The following is a 24,706-nucleotide window of genomic DNA, read 5'->3' on the forward strand; positions in this document are numbered from 1 at the left end:
AGAAATGCAGCCTCCGAAGGACGCAGCCCCTGAATTGAGACCCAGCTGTAGAAAGTACAGACATGAGAGTGTGAGAGAGTGTTTTAAATCTTCACATCCAAATCTCAGCAAGAGAGCATCAATTTTAAACAATTTCCCTAACAGCTGTTTTTCATTTTTCAACTAGAGAGAGAGACTGTATTTTTTTTCCCCCCTAATTTCCAACATTCACAATCCGCCCACAGCACTGCATGAAGTAGTGATGTACTGTACGAGCTCCCAGTCTGTAGTCTGCACCCTCTGTAGTTGATGTGTGAGCCGCCCTCTGTCCACTGTGCCCTGTAGATGCCGTGCTCCACAGTGTCAGCCACAGCCGATCTCTCCTTCAGGCCCTCTCTCTGTCTAAATCTCTGTCTCTGCTCCACCCTGGTAGTAAGTACTGGACACCTGCAGCCGTCACACCGCGCCTGGGCCCCGTAATCACGCCGCTGTCAGTGTCGGTGCTTGTGTGTGTGTGTGTGTGTGTGTGTGTGTGTGTGCGTGTGTGTGCGTGTGGGAAGTCAAGGTTATTACTGGAAACTGATTCAGCTGCTAAAAATGAAAACTTTTTACAACATGGGACTAAATGGAAAAAAAAGTGGCTTTAACCCACAGAGAATCATTACCGCTCTCCTGGCAGCTTTACAGCATGTTTCAGTTCATTGTTTTGGTTTCCTGGCCTTGTTTTTAGTTCTCTCTCATGGCCCCTTGCACTGAAAAAAGCTCAATAAATTCACTCCTGAAAAAGACGGCACGAAAAATGAGCAACTAACAATTGAATATGTTGGAACATTGAGCTGCTGAAGAGCCAGATATTTCCTCCACAACAGAGGCAACGTGAGAGGGAAACTTGGACTTTGTGCCATATCAACTTAAGAGACTGTGATAATACTATATTACAGTGTTGTAGTTTAATTATTAGCTATTAGCTTATACATCTTTAAAAATTGTACAACCCATGTGAATAAAAGCTGTTTTTAATGGTCCAAAATCTTACTACCATAACAGAAACATGAATGTGAAGTTGTTTTGATCCGGTGTGTGTGGAGAGAACAGCACTGTCTGTCATGACTGCCAGCTGCTTATTAAATGTATGAGCATTTATCCAACATTATTCGAAAACACAATTGAGGCAACCGGCAGGAAATGAAATTCCGTTATCAGCTGCTGCTTTTCCCCTCATCATCTTAAATTTTAAATCTACAAATATATGAGTGAAAAAAAGCCAAAAGTCAAAAAGGAGTTGCGAGTAGTGTGGGGAATTGAAAGTAAAATCTAAGAACAGGGTTTCCGCAGGCGTCTTAAAAAGTCTAATAATCTGAATTTCAAGCCATAAAACATCTTAAATATATTAAAATATAACGTATTAGGACTTGAATATGATTATGTAGATCTTACTTATGTCAGCGTTTATTTAATGCTGCTTCAGTTGCACTTTAGAACAAGCTTTTTGTCTTTCAGTTCTTTCCCGACTATTTCTCAATGGATTTGTTCACCTTATCATCGTGGGTTTGTTGAATTGGGTAGTGTACACTGTGACATGTAAATTTAAAGTACCAAAAAAATTCAAATACACACAATACCAATGTGGAACTGATGAAAACAGGTAACGTGGTTAATTCTTTACAATGCCACTTTAACTTTTCTTCACCTACGGGAAAGTAACGTTTTCCTGGGACTCTGATATTCCCTCATTTCTGTCGTACTTGACATAGGCCTTAACTTTCATTCATTATGGTCTTAAAGGCTCCTAAATTTCACTTGTTGAAACCTGCGGAAACCCTGTAAGAACTAAATTAAGATCATAAGGCTGTAATAACCTTGACGTGTGTTTGCATGTGTGTCTGAGCAGCTGTGTGTGTGTGGGTGTGTGTGTGTGTGTGTGTGTGTGTGTGTGTGTGTGTGTGTGTGTGTGTGTGTGTGTGTGTGTGTGTGTGTGTGTGTGTGTGTGTCTTGCCTATTAAAGACACACCCGTATTGTGATCTTAATGGCCGCAGGAGTGCAAGAAGAAATCAGGTTTGCTGGGATGAAATGAGCAGATGACTGATTGCTTTGCAGCCTGATGAGACAGGAGGCGTCTCAGGGTCGGCACTGTGCGTCTGCTTGTGCTGCAGCTTTTTGTGCGTCTCGCTCTGTCCTGGTTGTGTACATGTGAAGATCATCAGCTGTGTTTGTGTTCAGATGCTTTTTATATTAACCTACTCAGATAATGAACAGCACATCTGGCATGTAATTGAAACCTGACAGGCTTTGTTTACATATTCACTCAGAAAAAACTGTCAGATATAGAGGATGAAACTTCAGAATTTTGTTTCAGTCGTTGCACTGAATGTTGTTTTTTCTGCAGGGGTTGAATTTTATAGATATTTTGCTTTAAATATGCTCAATCATGTTGTCAGGTTCTTGAACTATCCGATGAATAACCTCTCTCCATTCTTTTTGTCTGCAGAGCAAAGAGCCTCCAGTATTTCAGAGCAGTCACATGAGAAAAGGTATTTATGCTTTAAGTGGATTTACTTGTTTTATTGCCTTTTTCTGTCTTTCTCTCTGGCCAAACACTAAATAGCTCCGCCTCACTCACTGAGGCGTTGGCTCTCCGTAAGAACGACACTACCTTTCACCAGATATGTGCCGAGAGCGACACATGTCTGTGACCATGGCGATTAGGCCGGACGGTTACCGGCAGGCGCTCTGACAAGTTGGCTGAGGCTCTTTCTGTAGCAGAAGCTGGTTTCATGTGTTACTGCTGTTTTCGATCCTTTTCTTCTTTTCTAGCGACAGCAGAGGTAGTGAGGTGCAGACATCAGTTGGACCCTGTGATACTTTTTCTTTGCCCTGTTTTTCATCTCTGGGTCACAGTGTCATCTTGCAGCCGTGTAGCTCATTTTCACATATGACCGGCGGCATCATGGCTACATCACAATGCATGGAACATGTACTGTATGTACATGCAAGTGATGCTTTATGAATTCAAAAAAGTGGAGATGTAGTTTAAGATAATGACCAAAAGTGACTTCATGCCCTCTCTGTGTGCTCTGAGAGGAGTGGCACTGTTTTTAAAAAAAAAGAAGGACATCCTTTCCACTTCCTGTTCCACTTGGACTATTTTCACTGCCATTCCATTAGGAAAGATGCCAACGGATATTTCCTCTGCCATTTGTATAAATGTATAAACACCGGAATTTACCTGCTACACTTCATTAGCCCCCCCTAGTGGAAGATATCAATCGGACGCAGGGGTAAAAAAGCCAAGTGAAGATTGAAGTGATTTTGTGCTTATTTTTTTGTGTTTGAAGTAGAGCGGCGACTATTAGTTAATTAATATAATATAAATATAAATATAATTAATAGTTAATCAAAAAATTGTCAGTAATTATTGTTATCATCAACTAAATCATGTATAAAGTGAAATACTGTAACATTTATTTATTCCAGGTTCTCAAATGTGGGGATTTTACATTATGACAGATAGAATATTTATAGGCTAAGACACTTAAGACGTAAAATCACATAACTATATGTTCGAGGATATTTTTCACACTTGTCCATATGAATCGATAATGAAACTATTCTTTAGTTGCAGCCTCCTCATGTGTGATTGTAGCTTGTATCGTTTGCCCCTTGTGGCTTTTCATCAGCACTGAGACGTCCATGTGCGCTGTTCTTTGCAGGGAGTTTAGGTTCCGTAGTCGTGCCCAGTCTGCGGATGACGAGGGCAGCATGGAGCTGGCAGAGTCGCTCCAACACCTCACGCTGTCTGAGTTCCTCAAAGAGTATGTGGGGGGGGGTCGAACCTTCCTCTTGACCGTCCATCTTAAACAAACTAACCTTAAAACCCTACTCACAGTGTGACTTGTTTACCTCCTCTCTAATAATGGAGTTGTTATTATATCTTAACAATGTGCACCAAAGACTGTCATCGTCATTTTGCATGTCTCTAACAATCTACTAATTAGAATTTACTTTCACAGCACAGGGCTGCAGAGAATCCGCACACAATGTGACTAACAAAGGATTTGTTTTTGTGTGTGTTTGTGTGAGTTTTATTTTGATTGCTTTCCTTAATATTTATTCTACCACAGACTAAAAACTGTGCGATATCAGGTTACTTGATATGATGAAGTGTTTAATTCATGGCAGGAAGTTGCAGTTTGAACTAACCACATCCAGGTCATGAACCAGTGGCATGCTCGTGGACTTTGAGGACTTTCTGTCTGCACCTGCAGTACACGAGCTCGTCGTCCTTGCTTCTGAATAGAATAAAATCAAACTAACGCAACAGTGACTTGTTGAGTGTTTTTTATTTTTTATAATAGTGCACGAATTTGATTTCCCTGACATTATTTTAAACGTTTCAACAGAATTGAAGAGGAGGAGCTGGATAAGTACAGCATCCCAACCAAAGCGGAGTCAGAGAAGTACAAAGTCATCCGCACCTTCAGTTTCCTCAAGAGCAGGATGTCCAGCACACGCAGCAAGACCAAGGTAAAACACCACGAACTGCTCACACCTTAAAACTTATTACATCAATACAAGTATGGTGTCAGCTAAACAACAGAAAGGTCGCTTGATGGAATGTGTGGTGGTGCAAAAAAGACAAAATCTTCTGTCTGTGTATACAGTATACTTTATTTAGACCCATTTATAAACACGTACAAAAGGCCTGGTGCAACAGCAGACTTTAAAATTGGCCAGAATTTAACATTAAAACACGAATACAACAAAACAGTGGGTTATTTCATGTGGTTAAATGAAAGTACTGTTGTTGTTTTTTATTAGCACACCAAGTTTATTATACTGTCACTTTTTGTGTTTGAGATGCCAAATATGATCAGTTATTGGGACATTGACTGTGATATTCACACATTACCAACAATACATTTGTTTTTGTTTTTTTTGCAAATATTTTTGACGCAAACTATAAAACAGAAAACTTTAGATTCTGTTTGCGGACAAATATTTTCATAGGAGGGCCAGATTTGGTCGGCAGCGTGTTATTGGCCTCCCTCTGCAGTACTGGCATGTCAGCTTTACACGTTTATCTATCTTTCTAGTTTCAATCAAATATTATGAATCAAATTGTATTTGTAAAACCAATTTTCACCTTCATCTGATAGGGCTTAACAAGGTGTGACATCCTCTGTCCTTAACCCTCAACCCGAGAGAGGAAAAACTACCAAAACACCTCAATTAACAGGGGAAAAAACATTGAAAACTCAAGTGCAGTAGATGAGACATGTAGCAGAGCTGATTAAAAGACCTGAAAAGTGTTTGATTGTTTAAAGTATTTATACAAAAGAAAGTATCTGACAGAGATGAAGGAGCAGCAATGGAAATTGTAATGATAGAGGTATTGGCAATAATAGTAGTGTACGTGAGCATATTGTTTATCTATAAGCAATTTAGTTGTGGTCATAATCCACTATCAGCTGTCACCACGATCTGCAACGATAAAGCACAAGGACTCCGGGGATGAAGTCATGTCAGTCTAAATGATAATAATAATCATAATAATAATCATAATATAGTGAAAATTAAAACAGTTCTGTAGAACTCAGTTTGCCTGATCTAGACTCAGGTGTGGAATATGTGTCTCTGTCTCTCTGGGAGGCAGAACCAGGAAAAGTTTCAGGCAATAACTCAAGGTCAGAGTGACCAAACCTGGGATCCAGCCTCTTTTCCTTTTAATGATTAATCCGCTGCTGTGGAGTCAGCACAGAGACTGGAAGCCCTCTCTGACCTGCATCTGTTGTTTACGCCATGCTTCGTTTCCTTGTCGGAGGACTATCTTTGCGGTTTGGAAAAAAAGGCGGGGATTCCTCCCAGGCTTATTTATCTCCACACGGGAGAGTTTCCTCTGCAAATAGAAACTTGACTCTCTTTGCCCCGATGTGGAGAGAAAAGAACTTGGGCCTGTTTTGACCTGAGCTCATAGTTGTCAATCAAGACGTTTTTTTTCTCCGTCTGTCTGCCCTCTTCGTTTACGCCAATGTCTCTCGCGTGGTTTTCTAAGGGGAAGGGGAAGGACAGAGAGGCCAAGGACAGGCAGCTGAATGGACATCGGTTTGCGACAGGGTCCTGTTTAGGCCCCACCATCTGTGTGGTGTGTGACAAACCAGCGTCTGGCAAGGACCTGCTGCATTGTTCCAGTGAGTAAAATCATAAATCCAAGACGTTTACAGTCGTATTGTTTGCAAAGAATATTCATGTGGATGAAAATGTTTTTTTCCCCCTAGGTTGCACTGCCATCGTCCATAAGGGCTGTAAGGAATCTTTGCCGCCATGTTTGAAGGTAAGCGTGGTGCTGTTGCCTCGAGCTGCTCGTCTCCACCGGAGCCTGTCCTCGTATCAATTGTTTATACGCTCTGACCAGCCTCTCTCATTTGTATTACTTAGAAACAGGATAAATATGCTGTTACCATGGTGAAGAACAGGACAGCATCCCTCCCACAGAGTGAGTTTACAAGACAAGGTCAACGGTCACAGACTGTTCTGTTGTTGATTTCTCGTAATCGTCGTCTTGTTGCATGAAGCTTCCTGTTTGTAACATTTCTGCCTGGCTGCTCTCATGGTTTTAGTGGCATGTGCTAATGTGGGCTTCTTCTCTGTATCCCCACAGATTTCACAGTGAGAGACACACCTCCGCAGTGTGTGATCCCCATCTCTACCTCTCTTCCTGTCATGACGGGGAAGGAGAAGAAGGACACGGTGACCCAGTCAAGCTGTTTGTCTGGAAGTTTCCCCAACAGTGAAAGGTCAGTATTTAATGCTTAATATCTCAGCCCTGAAGTGAATAACTAGGAACTGGCTATAAACCTCAAATCCGTCAGTTCAGAAATGGAAAGTAACGTTACAGGAAATCTCAGAAATGGAAAAAATACCTTTCAGAGAATAAAAACAGTGGAAGAGATATGAGGATCCTGGGTAAAACTACACAAAGCACACACTTAGTGTGCGAATATTACAGGAGGAACACACACACACACACACACACACACACACACACACACACCCTTCCTTTCTCTTTCAGTTAAATAAGCAGATGTTTGTAAGAAGTTATGAATCTTTGTTTATGTGTATATGTAAATATGTTTATAAATGTATGAATATGAACTGAATCCTTATTACTAATTATGTCACTGGGTGTATGAAATAAAAATATTAAGAATAATTTTAAGGACAAAGTTGGACATTTTGTGGTTAATTTATGATTTCAATGCAATAAAAGTTTTAAGAAGTGACTGGGCATCAAACTTAATATATTGTGTGATGATTTTGGTGAAAGTTATTCACATAATGATGTTTCTCTGTGTTTTCTCTGTGGGTACAGTCGGCTCAGTGAGAGTTCAGAGACAGAGTGTGACGCAGTGAAGGGGCTCAGTCATTCAGAGGAGCTGCTGCCGACGCCGACGTCCTCCACCTCCACGGACTCATCCTTCGGAGAAGGTATGAGATGAATGAAGCTCATTGTTTCACAGATTTACACTGAAAAATACACGAAAAAACAGATTGATATCAAAGGGGTTTATCCAATTCTACATGTCCCCGTGCACCCAAACAGTATTTTACTACCATGTCCCTTTGTGACCAGCGTGGCCTAGAACCCGTCCAGTAATAAGAAGCAAAGTCAACAAATGGGAAAAGTGTAAATGAGCTGCTAGCTATGGTCACACCCCCTCTGAGGACTGTATGTTACAAAATGAGAATTGTTTGAAAAAGAAATGTGTATTTAAAAAAATGACACTTTTGATTGTATGGTACCTATTTTCAATATTCATAATCATAAATGTACAGAGAAAAGTTAGACTCAGATAATTATCTGCAGGGTTGAAGTAAAGTGAAAGTAAAGAGCCCCGTCTCTTTTTAGTAACAGTTTTACACTGATAAACAAAAAAAGAATCATGGCAATTTGAATCAAAAATTGTTTTATCCCCCTTCATACACATAGACAGTGTGGACACGTGTATCCAAGGTGACATCTCGGCGGATGCTGCGGATTACGAGGCGGAGTCGTGGAGTCTGACGGTGGAGAACGAGTTCTGCAAGAAGCTCGAGAAACGAGCGGTCAAGAGGCAGGATGTCATCTATGGTGAGCAGAGTTGAGAAAGAAGCCGACTGGAATGTGTCGTTTTCTGTCAGGGGGTTGAGCAACAGATTCAGATTGTTGCAGAGAGGGAACATGATGTAAAAGTGTTTTTAAGTGACACGCGTGTTGAACCTGTGACGCAGAGCTGATGCAGACTGAGCTCCACCACCTGCAGACGCTCCACATCATGGCCGAGGTTTTCCGGCGAGGCATGAGGGAGGAGGTGCAGCTCGACTCAGAAGCGGTGAAGCGGGTCTTCCCCTGTCTGGACCAGCTGCTCCTCTTCCACCACGGCCTCTTCGCCGCCATGAAGGAGCGGCGACACAGCTCGGCCGAGCCGCAGGGACACAGGAACTACCTCATCCAGCGAATAGGAGACGTCCTGCTCCAACAGGTCGGTCCTCTGAAACTACCTTTTTATTTAGTGTATCTGGTGAGGTGGTGACAAAGGGAATCACTGTGTGTGTGTGTGTGTGTGTGTGTGTGTGTGTTTTTCTGCAGTTTTCAGAGGAGAGTGGCGAGAACATGAAGCAGGTATATGGAGAATTCTGCAGTCGTCACAACGAAGCCGTCAACTTTTTCAAAGAACTACAGCAGCACAACAAAAGATTTCAGAACTTCATTAAGGTACTTTTACATTCTCAGATAAATAGATACTAATACAAGCATCACTATATTAGCATAAGCATAATTAGGTATTAGCATAATCGTTTATGCTAATTTTTCAAGCAACAAGGTAATAATTCCTTGGTGCGACGGAGAGAGATCCCAGAATGCATCTTGCTCGTAACCCAAAGGATTACAAAGTACCCAGTGCTGCTGGAGAGGATCCTACAATACACTCAAGGTAAGTCATCTGCTGCCACCTGCTGGGGAAATTGCTCTTCATGGTATTTCATCTGTAAATGTTCATCTAAAACACAACATGATCCTTCAGTCTTCTCTGCATTGGTCCTTCATTGTTTCTCAGAGGACACAGAGGAATGTGCCGACCTTTCGAGAGCCCTGGCTCAGATCCGGGAGGTGATAGCAGCCGTGAACTTGAGGGTCAGCGAGTATGAGTGGCATCAGAGATTACAGGAAGTGTGGAACCGCATGGAGAACCGCAGCTCGACCAAGCTGAAGAGCGGACATACCTTCAGGAAGCAGGACATGATGGGGCCGGGACAAATTCTCAAGCACCAGGGCCTGCTCCTGTGGAAGACTGCCACCGGGCGACTGAAAGGTGAATATATATATTTATTGTTACACGCTGATATTTGGATTTCTCACGTGACATCTTCATGTCTCTCCTGGATTATGGTGACGTTATCACCTCTGCCTCCACTCTGGAGCACCAAGATTCAGTCATTGACTGTGACTGAATTCCTCATATTTCACAGTGAGAAGAGACAACCATTGTTTTCAGTGTATTTATAAAGCCCTAAATAGCAACAGGCCATCATACGTAAACTCAGCCTGTAGTCAAGTGGCCGGCAAATTTCCATGTTCTAATTTTCAAAAAATAGCTTTTAAGTGTTTGGGCAGCTGTGGCTCAGGGGAGAGAGTGGGTGGTCCACTAACCACAACGTCTGTGGTTAGATTCACAGCTCCTTAAGTCTGCTTGCTGAAGTGTTTGGGCAATAAACTGAACCAAACTGGGAGTGGTGTGTGATAGAAAGCGCTGCACATAGAAGCAATGTATAAATATACATGTGACTTGTACAGTACTGTTCAGTTCATTTACATTTTACACATTAATTAAACACAATTATTCTGTTATACTGTATGTGTACCTGTGATGTTATTGAAAGTTACATACCCTCAATGATTTTCTAAATACAGGTTGAACGATTGAATGAATGAATTAATGACAATGTTTTCTTTCTTGTCCTCACTTCCACAGACGTCCTGGCGCTCCTTCTCACAGACACGCTCATCTTCCTGCAGGAAAAAGACCAGAAGTACACGTTTGCCACTGTGGTACGCGCACATTAATTGCATTTTGTTGATCTCAAATAGACAAATAACCAGCTGTAACAGCGATCAGAATGTTATACCCTATTAGCTGTTCATATAAAGTGAACCATTTCATGTAGAGCTGCTATCATCTTATGTCAAATAATACGTTTCCCTGTTTGAATGTGCTCCAGGACCAGAAGCCTCCAGTCATCGCACTGCAGAAGTTAATAGTGCGAGAAGTAGCGAATGAAGAGAGGGGGATGTTTCTGATCAGCGCGTCATCTGCGGGGCCAGAAATGTACGAGGTCCACACGTCGTCCAAAGAGGAACGGAACGCTTGGATGAGGCTCATTAGAGAGGCTGTGGAGAGGTTTGTGGACAGAAACTGAATTTAAAATGTTCACCGTTTGCTGGAACAGTTTTTCTAACTTTCTTTCACTGTTGCCTCTGCTCAGCTGTCCGGAAGAAGAGGAGGAGTACGCGAGTGAATCTGAGGAAGAGAAGCGAGCTGCTGAGGCTCGTGTTCAGAAGATTCACAAGTTACAAGGTACTTTAGTCCTTCTTTTCTTTTATAATCTTGAATATTTTACTTGGTCCTTGAACGATGTGAACCTGTGTTTTCAGAGAGTCTGATGAGCCAGGACCAGCAGATCTGCTCCAGCCTGGAGGAGAAGCTGCAGATCTACACCGAGCTCTCTGCTCTGAGTGGGAGGACGGACGCCTCGGCAGTGGAGCCGCGGCTGCTCGTCCAGCCGCACTCAGAGGACGTGCCCCAGGCGGCCGAGCTGCTGGTTGCAGCTCTGCAGGAGGGTGAGATGTTTGGTACACACTGTGCACCGCATGAACACACGTAGAGTACTGTGCTATTTGGTTTTTTTGCCAACTCAAAACAAGAATCATATTAAGAAATGTACTCTGTTTTTTTTTTATTGATATTTTTCCAAAGATTAGTTTCTCCATACATTTAATATCAATGACAATGGCAGGTCTGTTGTTCTTGGTTTGATGGTATCTTAAAGAAATATTTATCCTTTGACAAAAGCTTATTTGGGATTTTGCTCAGGTATAATGTAAAAAAGAACCATTAACATGTTTTTATCATCTCCCAGAAAATCTAATTTGACAATCTAAGGAAATTCACAAAATATAGTTTTATGGTCCTTGAACCTAACTCACACACAAGTCAAACCAACATGCACCTTACCAGCACAAAAGCCCATCCCAGTCCCACACCAAAGAGAGGAGGAGGGGCTGTGTGTGAGAACGCAAATGTCCGAGTCTGTGGCTCCGGACATTTTCCAGAATGCTTCCTGTCACTCCCCTGGTGAAATGTCCCTGGGTGTTGAACACAAAGAAAACATCTCAGGATGAAAGAAAGGGAGCCACACACTTACAAGATGCCAAAGAAGACATGGATTTGGAAAGACAAGATTCAAGAGCTCTTGGCAATAAGTGTTGACAGCGGTGTTGATGTGGTGCCTTCTACATGCTCTACCCAGGCATCACCTCTGGCCTGAGTATTCTGGACATTTTCCTGACGCTGTCCGACACGGACTGTCTCCTCCTGCAATCCTCATATGTGAGGGTTCATGTCTGAAAGCAGCGGTACAGATTTGAATCCTGTGGGATCGATTTATTTACCTTGCCTTTATTTCATCAGATATAAATTACAGGACAAGCCTAGAAAATCAAATTTGAAATTCAAAGGCATCAAAAAATAATTGTGTTATGTTCCTTGAACCGACCTCTCACACTAAACTCTAACCCACATGCACCTTATAAGCAGACGAGTTTCACGCTTGAGCTGTTTTCAATTCAATTCAATTCAATTCAATTTTTATGGTGCAGCAGGCGGGGGAGGGATGTGACACATAAATTCCACTGTGGAAATCCTGTGTTTTTGTTATAAGCACATCGATGTGCGTTGGCCTTTGTCACCGAAAAATCTCCTCTTCATCTTCGTCGGTGTCTACGACGTGTATGGCTCCGCTTGTTCTTACTGAGATATTGTTTTCTTGTTTTTCATTTTTGTGTCTGTCGCTCGGGGTGAATCCTTTGCAGGGCCTCCTTATGTATTCTCACATGGGCTCATTTGGACGTTATCCTCAGTTTGCTAGAAGCAGAAACTCTGGAGAAAGACATTCTCCAAAGTTCAGTGCGTGTCTGAAAAGCAGCTTTGGTTTCACACTTGTGTTGCTCATGTCTTCCAGCTGAAAACCTCAAAGCTACGCTGTCAGCCAAGGCCCGTTCTCCGTCCAGCCACGGCCCGGACTCTGACACGGACTCTGTGTTCGCCGTCAGCCCTGCTCCGCATGTACAGCTCCCCTCAGATTCTTCAGAGCCCTCACCTGCGACCCCCGAGGCCGGGGAGGGGAGCTGGACCCAGGCCGTCGTTCCTCAGTCCCCGGAGTCGGATGACATTGACTTGAAGGTACATAAGCGAAAGGTATTTAGCTTATTGCTTTGCCTGCTTAATATCGTGATATAAATTGATATAGAAAATTAAATGGGCTGTTTCTATTAAATATTGATGGACTTTTACGATGTGATGTTTTTTCCCCATTACTGTACGGTGGAGACACTATACAGCAGTGTTGTTAGAGGTCATTACAGCCTCTGAACTGCATCTGAACGTCACCGCCCTCCATTTCTCCACAGACGTGTGGCTCAAGATTGCCAGCAGTCGTTTTAATAATTCAGCGCGGCCTATTAGAATTACATTTCAGCCTTAATGGGATGAATCATTGATAAGCTCATAATAAAGGAAGAAGTCCATTTAGCTCCCACAGGTATTGTGCCATTAAAAATGGATATACAGACTTATTCCAATTACCACGCCACCGTTGTGCCAACGTTAGCAGCTTTCTGTGAGGTAAATGACTTCGATAAGAGAGAAATCTTTTTCTTACCAACCGCCGTGTGATAATTCAACCCGGGTAGGAAAAGCAAGCGGCCTCAAGGGGGCGCAGATGTTTCATGAATGCAACTTCAGATTTTGACTCCCCATTAAGGGTTTTTTTTTTTAGTTCCCTGAGTACTTAGATGGTAAATAATGAGTTACATGGCACGAGTCATGTGACATTTATATGAAATCTTAAAAATCATGCGTATAAAGTACAGATGACATATTAATCTGCATCTCTTGTGCGATTTTGTCCATGGACAGGTTTCTCAAAGTGTCCAAAGCCTGACGCAGTTACTCTACAGTCTGCAGGTGAGTGGATTACTCAGTGTTCAGTTATACAACCACCATGTTTCTCACATCGCCCTCCTCTATATTATCACCCAGTCAGCAAGTCAACAAACAAACAAGCACACAAACCACCTCACTGTGAGCTGACACAATGCTACTTTCACTATGTCAGTGTCATACTCAGTGGAGATGAAGGCTTCAGCACACTCCGGCTCCAGTAAACAGAGAAGTGACACTCCGCAGCTGTTTGAAGCCGAAGGAGAGGATCCATCTGATCTGTTTTCCCTGCTGATGGGTGTTTTTGTTTCACTGTACACTCACACTCCACTGTGGTATAAAATGTAAAATCTGTGTAGAGAGAAAGTGTGTGTTTGCATGAGGATGTGTGTGTCCACTCTGTGTAGGTTTGAGTGGTTTAATCAAAATTACATTTTCAGATGCAAAGTTGAGTATCCTTCCTTACATATTAACCTGAAAACCACACCTCTGCCAGTGCAGGTGGGATATTATCACCATGTAAAGAGATACTGCTTCCTTATCATATAAAACATCATTTCCATCACATTTGCCATTCAAATCACCGTCTCGCTGCCTATTGTGGAGATGCACATGTATTTATATTTGTGGTTTTCATGACCTCTGTGCCCTTCCCTCTCTATGCCAGGCTGCAGTGACCATCCAAGACAGCTGCTACGAGGTCCAGAGGCTCCTCCTCCAAGAGACCGGGCGCCCGTCGCCACGAGCTCAGCGACCTCACCTTCCGAGCGCCCGCGGCAACACCCTGCAAGAGCAGGAGAAGCAACGCAACCTGGAGAAGCAGAAAGAGGAGGTGGTGGCGGCTCAGCGGCTCCAGGACCGACTGCGCCAGGAGAAGGAGCGCTGGGACAGGGCGTGCCAGGCCAGGGAGAGCCAGCAGGGGGAGCAGGAGAGCAGGCTGGAGGAGAGGGAGAGGCAGTGCCACCTGGAGGTGGAGAGGCTGCGGCGCGAGAGGGAAGAGCTGGACGAGCAGCAGGAGGAGTACCAGCAGAGTTTGGAGCGGCTCAGGGAGGGCCAGAGGAGCGTGGAGAGGGAGCGAGAGCGTCTGGAGGGCCAGCAGAAGCTGCTCCAGACGTGGACGCACGGCCGCCAGAGGAGCCTGCCCACTGTGATTCCACACATGGTCATACCTCTAGATGTGCAGCAGGTACGGGGACGAACACAACTGACGCCTCAGACATATCTTCATAGGTTTCAAAATAACTTGTGTTCAGTCTGAGTCACTCGACAAGAGCTCTGAACGGTTTCTGACCAAAGATCTTGACCCTGACGAGAGTGTGGTGTAGATATTCAGTGTTTATGGAGTATTTCTCAGCCAAAGTCATTAATGTGAAGCTTTTCTCCGACAGCTATCATCCTGAGTTACACTCATTTACACAGAGCAGCTCAATCCCCTCTTGATATACGACCCGCGATAATGAGAGCAATTTCAGCATCATTTGTCTTAGAGCTCCAGCAGCTCCACTCACCAATAAACATCCCAATGATTGATGATAATTAAACCGTTGCAAATAAAAGCCCAGACGAAATAATTAAAACCAGAGGCACGCAGCCCAAGAAACCAATCAGCCGTGTCCAAAAGGGTCTAAATTATCGACACTCTGTTTGAAAAGCACAACGGTGAAATGTCCCCCGCAGCTGGAAGTCTCGGAGGATAAAGGGTGCACTGTTCGCCGTGCCCTTTAGGTCTCAGTGTACCTCGCGTGCAAAAAGCAGCAGCAGTGAAACAAACAGAGCACGTTTAGCCGTTCTTTGTGCTGCTCAGTTCAGCAGGTGTGTGTGCCTGTTCAAAAGACGCACACAGAGCACTCGAACGGACGGACAAATGAGCAGACTTGTGTTACACTGTTCCCTCTCCCCCCTCATTAATCTACGCACCACCCAGGGCTCTTGCAGGCGAGACGTGATGAGGTTCTCCTGAATGTTTTTTTTCTTATTTACGTCCATTCATCTGTTTTAGTCAGTGCAGTGACAGCAGTGGTGGGACAAAGGCGTGCGGAGGTAGTGGAGGTCCTTATGTTCCCCGCTAATGCTTTAGCCAGAGGCTGCAGTTCACGGGGTCAGAGACGGAGACCTCTAATTAGCTGCGCTGCCTCGGTTCAGCAGTGGTGTGATGATGGGAGTGAAGAGAAGGGTGGTATTAGACAAGGATAGTCTGTCACACCTTCTCATTAAAGTGTCAGTTCCCCCGAAATGACAAACCCCTTTTCTCACTTACATTCATCCAGTGGAGGTTTGTTTGCGACGCTTGAAGCAAAAAGAAATGTAGCTTTTTTTCCCCTATATAAAAAACAGAGTAAGCAGTTGTGCAGGGCTGTGAGCTCCACAAATATAATCCCATTCATGGCCTTTGTGCCGAGGGTGGAGCAAGAAATGTCTGATATTTTATTACTCACATAGACTGTATTTAAAAATGAATGACATGGCAGCTCCAAAAAGTGAAGCCAAATTGTCTTCATCGACCCCCTGGTGGCTGTCTGCAGTATAGGTCATAGACCCCTGCCTCCTCCATGTAAGCAGATGGGACATGGACCAGATTAAACAGTTGAAGTTTGTGTTTGGTACATTTTTCTCTTATTTTATCACAATGATGTACGTTTGTTTGGTTTATTTAGTTCTTTATTAGTAATTTGATGCTATAAAAACAGGTTGTTGACACATCATAATTGACAGATGGGACTTGCTCTTGATTGGTCGAGCATGTGTATCAGCAGTATTTTCATACCACTCCACTCGCTTATCACTGGTCTGCAGACTACAGCTGTCAGTTTTTCCAAAAATCAAGTTCGATCAAATTTGACGTGACACACACTTTGTTTGTTTGAACACAAACAACGTAACATTAATGGCTAACTTTACTAATAGGTCAAGAGGGCATGCAGTAGCTCAAGCTGACAGTGATCGCCCTCTGTTGGATCAGGGGACAAACTACTTTGGATGCTCTGATGTGCTTTTACACATGTATATTTTTGACATGACATGTCGAATACAACCTGCACCCCCCACGTTGGAGTGAATGTTCGAATTTCAAAATAAAATGTGACCAGTGCAGACTGTGCGTCCAATTGTTGTCACCAGTGCAAGATGGCAACACTTGCATCTATATTTTAGATTCTTTTTAAAGAATGGAAAGAAGGGAAGACCATCTTTATATACAGTTTTATAATTAATGAATACATCTATGGGTCAATGGGGAAATGGTCCAGCTATAAATTTCCATTTTCTCTAAAAGTACTTATATATAAAAATATGCAATTTCTCTTTCTTCACGTTTCACACAGTGCTTGATTTTCATCTTTCTGTCTGTCGCTGAATGTGACTGTGACATTTGTTCGCCCCCTCAGGACTCGGCACCCAGTCAGTCAAGGGACCTCGGCGGTAACGGCTCCATGTTTGTGAACGAGGCTGCGTTCGCCAGCACCAGCATCAACAACCGCCACGTCCACCACAAAAAGAATGACCCCAGCAAACATAATTGTCTCAACACCCTGCTGGCCAGGTCCAACAGCAGACAGCCCCCCATAGCTAAGACCCCCCATAGTCCTCACTCAGACTCCCAGGGATGGATGATGGGGACGGGGTACCTCTACAGCCCTGCAGGAAAGCTGGGACTGCAGCACACACCCACTGGTAAGAAATACTAACAAGTCAATGCTTTCGAAAAACGGTGTCATTACAATTTGCTAAAATCTGCAAATATTTTGATTTGTCCGTGCATAAGTCAAAATGTTCAATTTGCTGTCATATGGGAATTAATCTGACATTGAAATATCCACCATAGAAAGCATCAAGTGGCTCAATTGCTAATTTTGATTAGTGGTTATGATTAATATCCTGTATCTCAGAGCTAATGGTGCAGCATTACGCAGCTTAAGTGCCTCTTTTATTGCACTGTTGGACGTTGTTTTCATAGCGGCTCAACATTATTGCGAAATGTGCTTCCTGTGAGAATGTAAACAAGCCCTCTGCCTATGTGAGAGCATGCTGTATACACACACACACACACAACACACACACACTGCTCTCAAGGCTGTATCCACGGTGAGGCCTTGTCTGTCCTTCCTCTCCGTTAATCAATGTCTCCTGACAAAGAAACCCCCCCCGCCCGTCCTCCCCACCAGCTCCACCTGCACCAGCAGCGAGCCGGGGTCCCTCGCCTGCCAGAGCAAAGGAAAATCAATGGCCTCTCTATCTATCGACTGGCAGACAACAGCATGTGAATCACAGTTCGCGGGCGATGGCTGACTGATTGGGACATTGATCTTGAAAAATCTTTACAAAACTCATTACAGCATGACTTGTCATCGCATCAGGCGAAAAGGGGTGAGGGGGGGTTGAAAGGCGGGGAATGAGAGATGTAGATGAAGGATTCATCTGGGCTTCACTCGCGAAGGCGTCGGCCGCATTCTCACTTTGTGTCCGTCCACATTCCTAATCCATTCATGCACACGCTCGTGCTTACATTCACGACAGGCGGGGGGGAAATTACAGGTTGCAATTCGACTCAGCCCGTGGGAAAATGGGTCAGTGTTAACTGCAGCTGATGTGGACTTCCTGGTTTTGTTTGCCAGCTACAGGCGGAGCAATCTCTTCCTCATTGATCAGCTTTTTAACCTTTCCTCATTATTGAGCACACACAGGCTCCAGTGAAACCTGAGTCACTTGTCAACAAGCCCGGGGCACATACTTGGCTGCAGCCTGCGATGCAAGGTGCGTTCCAGCTGACATCTACTCACCATCCACTCCCATGAGGACCTGCAGTAAAATAATTATAGGAAACTGAATAAAACTTCCAATCTCCGCATCATTTCTATTAGTTTTAACCCTGTAAAAAGGAGTCGTTTTAGGATTTCACGTGCACTCCAGACTTTAAATGCTTCTCTGCGACCACATAGTCAGTCACCCTCTGTCTGTGGTATGTTGAGGAACCGGGTATCTCTTTGTTCCTGTAAGAACAAAAGGAACCTCTTACAAATGCAAATTCCCCAACGTGCCACCAGTCACACGGATCAAAATATGATCTCACTTTGCATCGTCACCTGAGCATGTGAAACATTTTTCTCATGCATGCATGCACACATACATACCCACCCTGTTTTCATTTCCATAATTTGTCCCGGCACAATGTAATCTAGAGGAACCAGTTGGATGGAATTTTCTGAAACCACTTTATCATCTGATAAGTATTGGTTTTTTGTTGCTCACCGTTTTGTTCAGAGGACGAGAGCGTTACAAGTTGAGGAGAGGGATGAGGCTGTGTGTACAGTAGATTAATTATTATTGTATAATGGGCTGCATGATGCGCAAACCTGCTTTGTGACTGTGTAACAAAGCTTTGAGCTGCACAGTAATGTCTAGGTTTTTTTATGCTCAATACTGAGATCACTGCAAGAGACTAATACAGGACTTTTTTTGTCCCTCCAGATCAGGAAATGTGTCTTTGTTTGACCAATCAGGACAATTAACACACTGAAACGGATGAATAAGTCAAAATGACACACACTCGCTTCACGTCATTTATTTTGTTGTTGTTGTTGTTTTAAAAGTTCAGTGCTTCATCAGTTGTTGTGTACTGTTTAATCAACTTCCCCAGACTGATCACATAGACTTGTGAAAAGAAAAGCAATGGATTTGCATGAAAAATTAGTTGCTATATTTTATCAACATTATTTAGCTGGAGCTACATTTACACCTTTCTAACACGGATAGACACCAACTGAAGCCACATCACCAGCTTTTTGAAAAAGCCTCACATTATTATCCTGCAGCTGCATTTCACTGTAGCTTTTTTAACAAATGTTCATTGTATCAATTTATTGCTTTCTCTTACATGGCATCAATTTGATGTCATAATAATAATTCTGAAATCTTACTCAGTGGAGAATCTTTATGATGTGGCCGATGTCTCATATATCAAAGTTCAGGCCTATGCGGTGGCTCACAGTGCTGCTCTAACAGACTCTTATATAATTAATCAAACGGAGACACTCTCCTACAGGGACACAATGAGGCAATTTATAGTTCACACCATCTGTTGCCATGACAGCACACACCTGCCCCTAATGCTACATGGTACCCGCCACACACACACAATTACAAGCACACACACACACACGGACACATTATCAGCTCTGCACAAGAACACATTGTCTTTCAGGTAATTGAATAATAATGTTATTGCTCTTATGATGAGAACACTACGCCCCGAGCTGGAAATATAATATTTCGCTCAAACACACTTCACACACATCCTGGTGGTTCATCCTTCCTCGTTTCCTTCCGCTGGTTTCCTCATCTCGTCTTGTCGGCCGTGAATGGGCGCGTAGGCAGGTGTCATCGAATCGCGCCCGTGACGATTGAGTGGGCTGACAGAGATAATGATAAACGTGACACCTCTAAGTACAGGGGGAATGATGGATACCCAGAAGATCTTTCTGTTTTGACTTTCACTCTCACGCAGGAGGCAGCAGCTGTGGCAGATCTATACGCTGTCAGCGATTAGACAAGTGGGCTAAACAATTAGACTGAGCTCATTAAACAGTGGCTACATGTCCCATCCTGGTGATTCTTTTTCAGTGCTTACTAAACGATGAAGTCTCCTTAGTTTTTGTCTGGCAGATGCATTATCACTGTCAGTTGCTGCATTTCTTCTACACACCGTTCATCTTATCAGCTTATCACAGATGGGTGCAGATCTCCATCATAGCATCAACACTCACGGAATAACTTCCTGTTTGGCAGTTTTTTTTCAATGTAAAAGCACAATGTTTTTTAATTACAGAGCTTTTATTTTGAAAAGTTGTAAACTTAGGTCTGAAGATTGTGTTGGTTTCCTGACAGACACCTAAGGTAGTTGACATGCAATATATGATATATAATAACACCAGCCACATGCATGAAAAGTAATTAAGCAAATTCAGTTTCATTTTATGAAAAACAGTGAATCTTCACTGCAGATAAACCAGGCAGGATGAACACAACGTTTTCTAACTTCACTCTGCACCACAGAATATATTGTAGAACTGTTTAAGGAGGACTCACTAATGACAAGGAATAATTCTGAAGTAGCTCCGGAGCATCAACACAGGACAAGAGAACAGGCAGGTTTAATAAAGTCACTGCATTACCGATAATAATATTGTTTTGTTTTATGTGCCCACACAGATCATAGCAGTCACAGCTACATCGGGGAGACCTGGTTGTCGAGAGCAAGTGGAGCTGATCTGTATCCGGAGCTCCCGCATCCCAGAGACCCTCAGCTGGACCTCAGTGCGCTGGTTTCCTTGGAGACTGACAGCGGCGGGGAGGAGGGCAGGGAAGAAACCATAGTGTACCTCTGAATATCCATAAAGAGACTTAAAAAGCCAACCCAGCACTTGGAGGAAGATAGAGACATTAATGGAGTCCTTTTTTTTTTCCATTTTTCTTCTATATTTGAAAGATTGCTGTGTGGTCTTTTTTTTTGTGGCGTGGAGAGTTACTGGAAACACACAGAGAGAAACTGAGATAAGGAAACTGAGGTTGTTTCAGACTCAATCTCACATGTGTCATGCACCTTAACTCAAAGCCCCACCGGGTGTTCACTGTCTCTTTACTTTCTGTTATTTGTGCTTGTGCGTGTGGTCTAAATTGTCTGCCTGGGCCTCTGCATCCGTTCTTTTCCCTCTCTCCCTTCCTCAAGTCCCACATATCTCATCTCTGGAGCAACATATTTATTAAATGTACCACAGGGGGGGGAGAAAGTGTAAACCCAATATCAGGCTGCATCTCTCCAGCGGGTGATTGTCCTGCCATAGAGTAAACTGTCTCTCTGTCACTTATCAGACAGGCTATGTTTATGTACGAGCATAATACAGAGCACAAAGCATTCGAATTGAAAGATGAGGCGCGACAGCGTCAGTCCCACGTTTTTCCGACTCACTGCCTGTAGCCATCATTTACTTCTCTTTTATCGGAAGAATGTTTTTTCTTGTTAGGAAAAATAAGCTCAGATGGGGATTTTTAGAAAGATGCTGCAGCTGTAGTAATATCTCTCTACGTTTTATCACTGCGCAGCATTTCCACCACAAAAGCCTGAGAAAGCATCTTTTCAGCACATCTGCACAATGTAAAAAAAAAAGTTGTGTTGCAAAAGTTTTGTTTTCTTTTATTTCTCCTTCATTATCTTGGGATAGTAATGTCCGACAGTCAGTTGCTCCAGCACTTGAAAAACTACATAACGGGTTACCATTACATTTTGTTCAAATGTTCATTGTTCCCCATGAACATTCATACACTCGCACTCACACGCACTCATCCCACAAATGTGGTTCAGACATTTGTGTTCACCCCAGGATGAATTACAACAACTTGTCATCGCTTAACTTTTCATCTTTAGCTGCAAGTCCAGGTGAAACTTTGTATTTGTCCACTACTTTGGTTTATGCCCAAATACCTGCACATGCCATTCCCTTCAGATTCAGCTGTTCTTTGTCTCTAGTGCTAATTATGGTGAACTCTGTAAACATTTTACCTGCTAACCATCAACATGGTAGTATGAACATTGAGAGTGTTTTTCTGCTGATATAAGCATCACATCCGGGCATGGCTTTATCGATAGAACCTTTTTATTTAAATTTTCTGTCATCACTTAATGAAAAGACCATTTTACTTCATCTTTATTTGTAAGGGTGAGGTCCCACATATGCGAATGTTTCAGTGACTCTGTGAGAGCAAGTAGGCAAATTCAACGTCTGCTTCCTCTGGTAAAGTAATTTGGATTTCAACTTTGCTAAACTTTGGCCAGCGATATTCACTTAATTTGCCAATGTGTGACCAAGTTCTATAGGGGGTAAGATGTTATTCTTAAATTATTACCCAGTACAATATGAAGTTGTACCTGAAACACCTCATTCTTACACTAAAATATTCACATAGTCCATCCATTATCTATAGTGCTTATCTTTTAGCGGGGTGGCAGGGGGCGGCTGGGGCCAACCCCAGCTGACATTGGATGAGAGGCGGGGTTCACCATGGACATGTCCCCAGTCCAGCACAGGTCCAACATACAGAGACAAACAACAATTCACATTCACATCTACTGTCAATTTAGAGTCTCCTGCTAACCTAACCTGCATGTACAGTATTTGGACTGTAGGAGGAAGCTGGAGTACCCGCACAAAAACCCAGATAGACACAGGAAGAACATGTGAACTCCACACAGAAAGGCCCCGGCCAGCCGGCAGGTTCCGATGCAGAGCATCCTCTTAATGTTGTATATTTACTTCTTATTGCTCATGGGTGTTTTTGTTTAAAGAGGTCCCTGCAATGCTTTAGGTGTTTTTACCAACACTATAAAAGATGAATTGAATTAACATTGCAGTCTTCTAATGGGACAATAAGGCAGTGGCGGTGTTTTTGATGTGATTTTGGTACCGTGTCTATATGTGTGTGCTTTTATTTATTTATTACATTACAAAAGAGTTGTTCTACAGTGCTTTGTGGAGGGTTGTATTTTAAATAGGAGCGTGCCTGTGTAAACTGATGAAAGGGTGTTTTTCTTGTTGTTTACTCGTGTGTTATATATGCAGACACAGCTTTATTGATAAAATTACTTTTGTCGAACTTGAATTGGTGCTTTGTTTTTCCTTAGGTTAACACAGCGTTTCTCGATGGAGGGCATTAATACAAAAATACAGCAAACTGGTTGGAACACAAACACAACGTTGTAGTTTGGGTACAAATATCACATCTTTCACGTGCGTGGTCTGAATGTGAAGCGGTGAACATGAATGTGCTGCACGTCCTGGTGTCAGCAGTGACAGGTGGTAGACAAGGTGTTCAATTGTTACCGATTTCCTGTCTGGCTGCACCGCTGAAGTGCAATAAAAAAAAACAACATCCGTATCGGATGAAAGCGATATGTTGTGTAGCAACAAACATGCCTGTATAAAAAATGCTGGGCTGCTGCATTCTCAACGCATAAAGATTCTTAACAATGAAACTCACACTCGTAAAAGCTAAAAATGAAAACTGACTCCTCAACTGGAGCTTCCTCGGCTCCACGTGTGTGTTTTGTGTTGCTCTTTCCCTTTTCGACAAAAGAGCAATGCCTCAGATAAATTGGGTCTATAGATCACCTTATGTCCCCAACTACTCTACAAACACCCATTCTATTCCCTTGATAGCTACAGTCCTCATTCATTTTTGTAGCTCATCAATTTCTTTGCTTTGCTAAATTGAATTTTAATTGAATTCACAGGTATCTCCCAAATAATCCATGCTTTAATAATCATTTATACTAATTAGCATATTGATTTCACGGATTTGTCTCAAACCTGAGAAGATCTTTGAGTGAAAACGAGCTGAGGTGGAATTACACTGGTTTAAGTACAAACAGGTATTTTTCATTTCCATTTCCCTTATTCAAAACCATCCCATCAAGATTTAATCATAACCATCAACACGCCACCAAAGTGTGAGCACTTGTTTTGAGGATTTTGAATAACTTACTGCCTAACTGTCCATCTATTTGCTTTGATTTTGACTGTATACAGTATGTCTACTCAAAAAAATCTGTCACTTCGCACTGACAGCTTTTATTAATTTAGAAAATAACAAAACAGAGGTGAATTGTGTCATATTGGAGTGAACAGACATGTGGCGTTCCCCAGGGATTGATATTTGGGCTTCTGTTCATTTCCCTGCTTGCTTCCTTGATACCTCGAATTATGCAAATTGACAATCAAAGTTAAATCTGTTTCGTTTTGCAGCCAAACAATTCCCTGAGGAAAATGTCCTCCCTCCCTATGATCATGTAAAGAAGACAAAACATAAAAAGCCTAAAACCATCAAGGATTTGATCCTAGTGGAAAGTATTTGCTGTGTATCCAAAGCTTGGTATCTTATTCTTATGTGTCACAGACTGCTGCTTCGGCCCCAGAACTATTCAAAACACATTAATGAGGCTGACTGTTACTGGCTCATCCTCCATTACCATGAACGTAGGCAATGTGATTTTCTTTTGAGACCAACTCACATGCACCATCCTCTCTGCTGTAAATATTCACTAACACCAAATCTGCGGCTTAATAGTCCCCAACACATGCACAATTTACGAGAGAGAATGAAAGAATTCCATTGATTTATGGTTGGCTGGTTTGCTGTAACTGTGCTTTTCTAGGCCTCAATAGCAATCTGACACCTCCCTCTCTCTCAGGTCTTACTAAGGGTAATCAGGTGTTCACAACCATTCTCCATTTCATTAAAATAAGAACCTGAAATATGCAAACAGACATACATCATATGTTTTCTCAAATGCTATTAATTACTTCCCAGTTGTTTGTTATGTATATATTTTATAAGACAAAACCCAAAGTGCTTCTGATTCGCTGAATACTCAGGAGCCCTCCAGGCCTCTGGGGTCATCTGGGACTGCTTTGCCTTCAAGTTT

General features: G+C 42.8%; 1 protein-coding gene across 4 annotated transcripts in view; it reads left to right on the top strand.

Annotated features, from left to right (window-relative positions):
- The window catches only part of arhgef28a (Rho guanine nucleotide exchange factor (GEF) 28a), a 48,495-nt gene extending 25,611 nt beyond the window's left edge, over positions 1-22,884 (top strand). Inside the window, exons 14-36 of one of the 4 annotated variants that reach the window (XM_035141400.2) lie at positions 325-411; positions 2,469-2,511; positions 3,691-3,792; positions 4,381-4,504; positions 6,033-6,168; positions 6,256-6,311; positions 6,416-6,473; positions 6,639-6,774; positions 7,350-7,465; positions 7,968-8,108; positions 8,249-8,499; positions 8,607-8,732; positions 8,835-8,952; positions 9,076-9,330; positions 9,991-10,067; positions 10,238-10,416; positions 10,502-10,593; positions 10,671-10,856; positions 12,257-12,477; positions 13,213-13,260; positions 13,904-14,422; positions 16,620-16,905; positions 20,440-22,884. In XM_035141400.2, the coding sequence (XP_034997291.2) occupies positions 325-411; positions 2,469-2,511; positions 3,691-3,792; positions 4,381-4,504; positions 6,033-6,168; positions 6,256-6,311; positions 6,416-6,473; positions 6,639-6,774; positions 7,350-7,465; positions 7,968-8,108; positions 8,249-8,499; positions 8,607-8,732; positions 8,835-8,952; positions 9,076-9,330; positions 9,991-10,067; positions 10,238-10,416; positions 10,502-10,593; positions 10,671-10,856; positions 12,257-12,477; positions 13,213-13,260; positions 13,904-14,422; positions 16,620-16,905; positions 20,440-20,615 (3,533 nt within the window). In that variant the 3' untranslated portion in view covers positions 20,616-22,884. Of the gene's footprint in view, positions 1-324; positions 412-2,468; positions 2,512-3,690; positions 3,793-4,380; positions 4,505-6,032; positions 6,169-6,255; positions 6,312-6,415; positions 6,474-6,638; positions 6,775-7,349; positions 7,466-7,967; positions 8,109-8,248; positions 8,500-8,606; positions 8,733-8,834; positions 8,953-9,075; positions 9,331-9,990; positions 10,068-10,237; positions 10,417-10,501; positions 10,594-10,670; positions 10,857-12,256; positions 12,493-13,212; positions 13,261-13,903; positions 14,423-16,619; positions 16,906-20,439 lie in introns of all 4 variants that reach the window. The other 3 variants (XM_035141402.2, XM_035141401.2, XM_035141403.2) reach the window with 3 other exon arrangements.
- Positions 22,885-24,706: the final 1,822 nt, after the last annotated feature.

This window comes from Hippoglossus stenolepis, chromosome 18 (genome assembly GCF_022539355.2).
Source record: "Hippoglossus stenolepis isolate QCI-W04-F060 chromosome 18, HSTE1.2, whole genome shotgun sequence".
Classification (NCBI taxonomy): Eukaryota; Metazoa; Chordata; class Actinopteri; order Pleuronectiformes; family Pleuronectidae; genus Hippoglossus; species Hippoglossus stenolepis.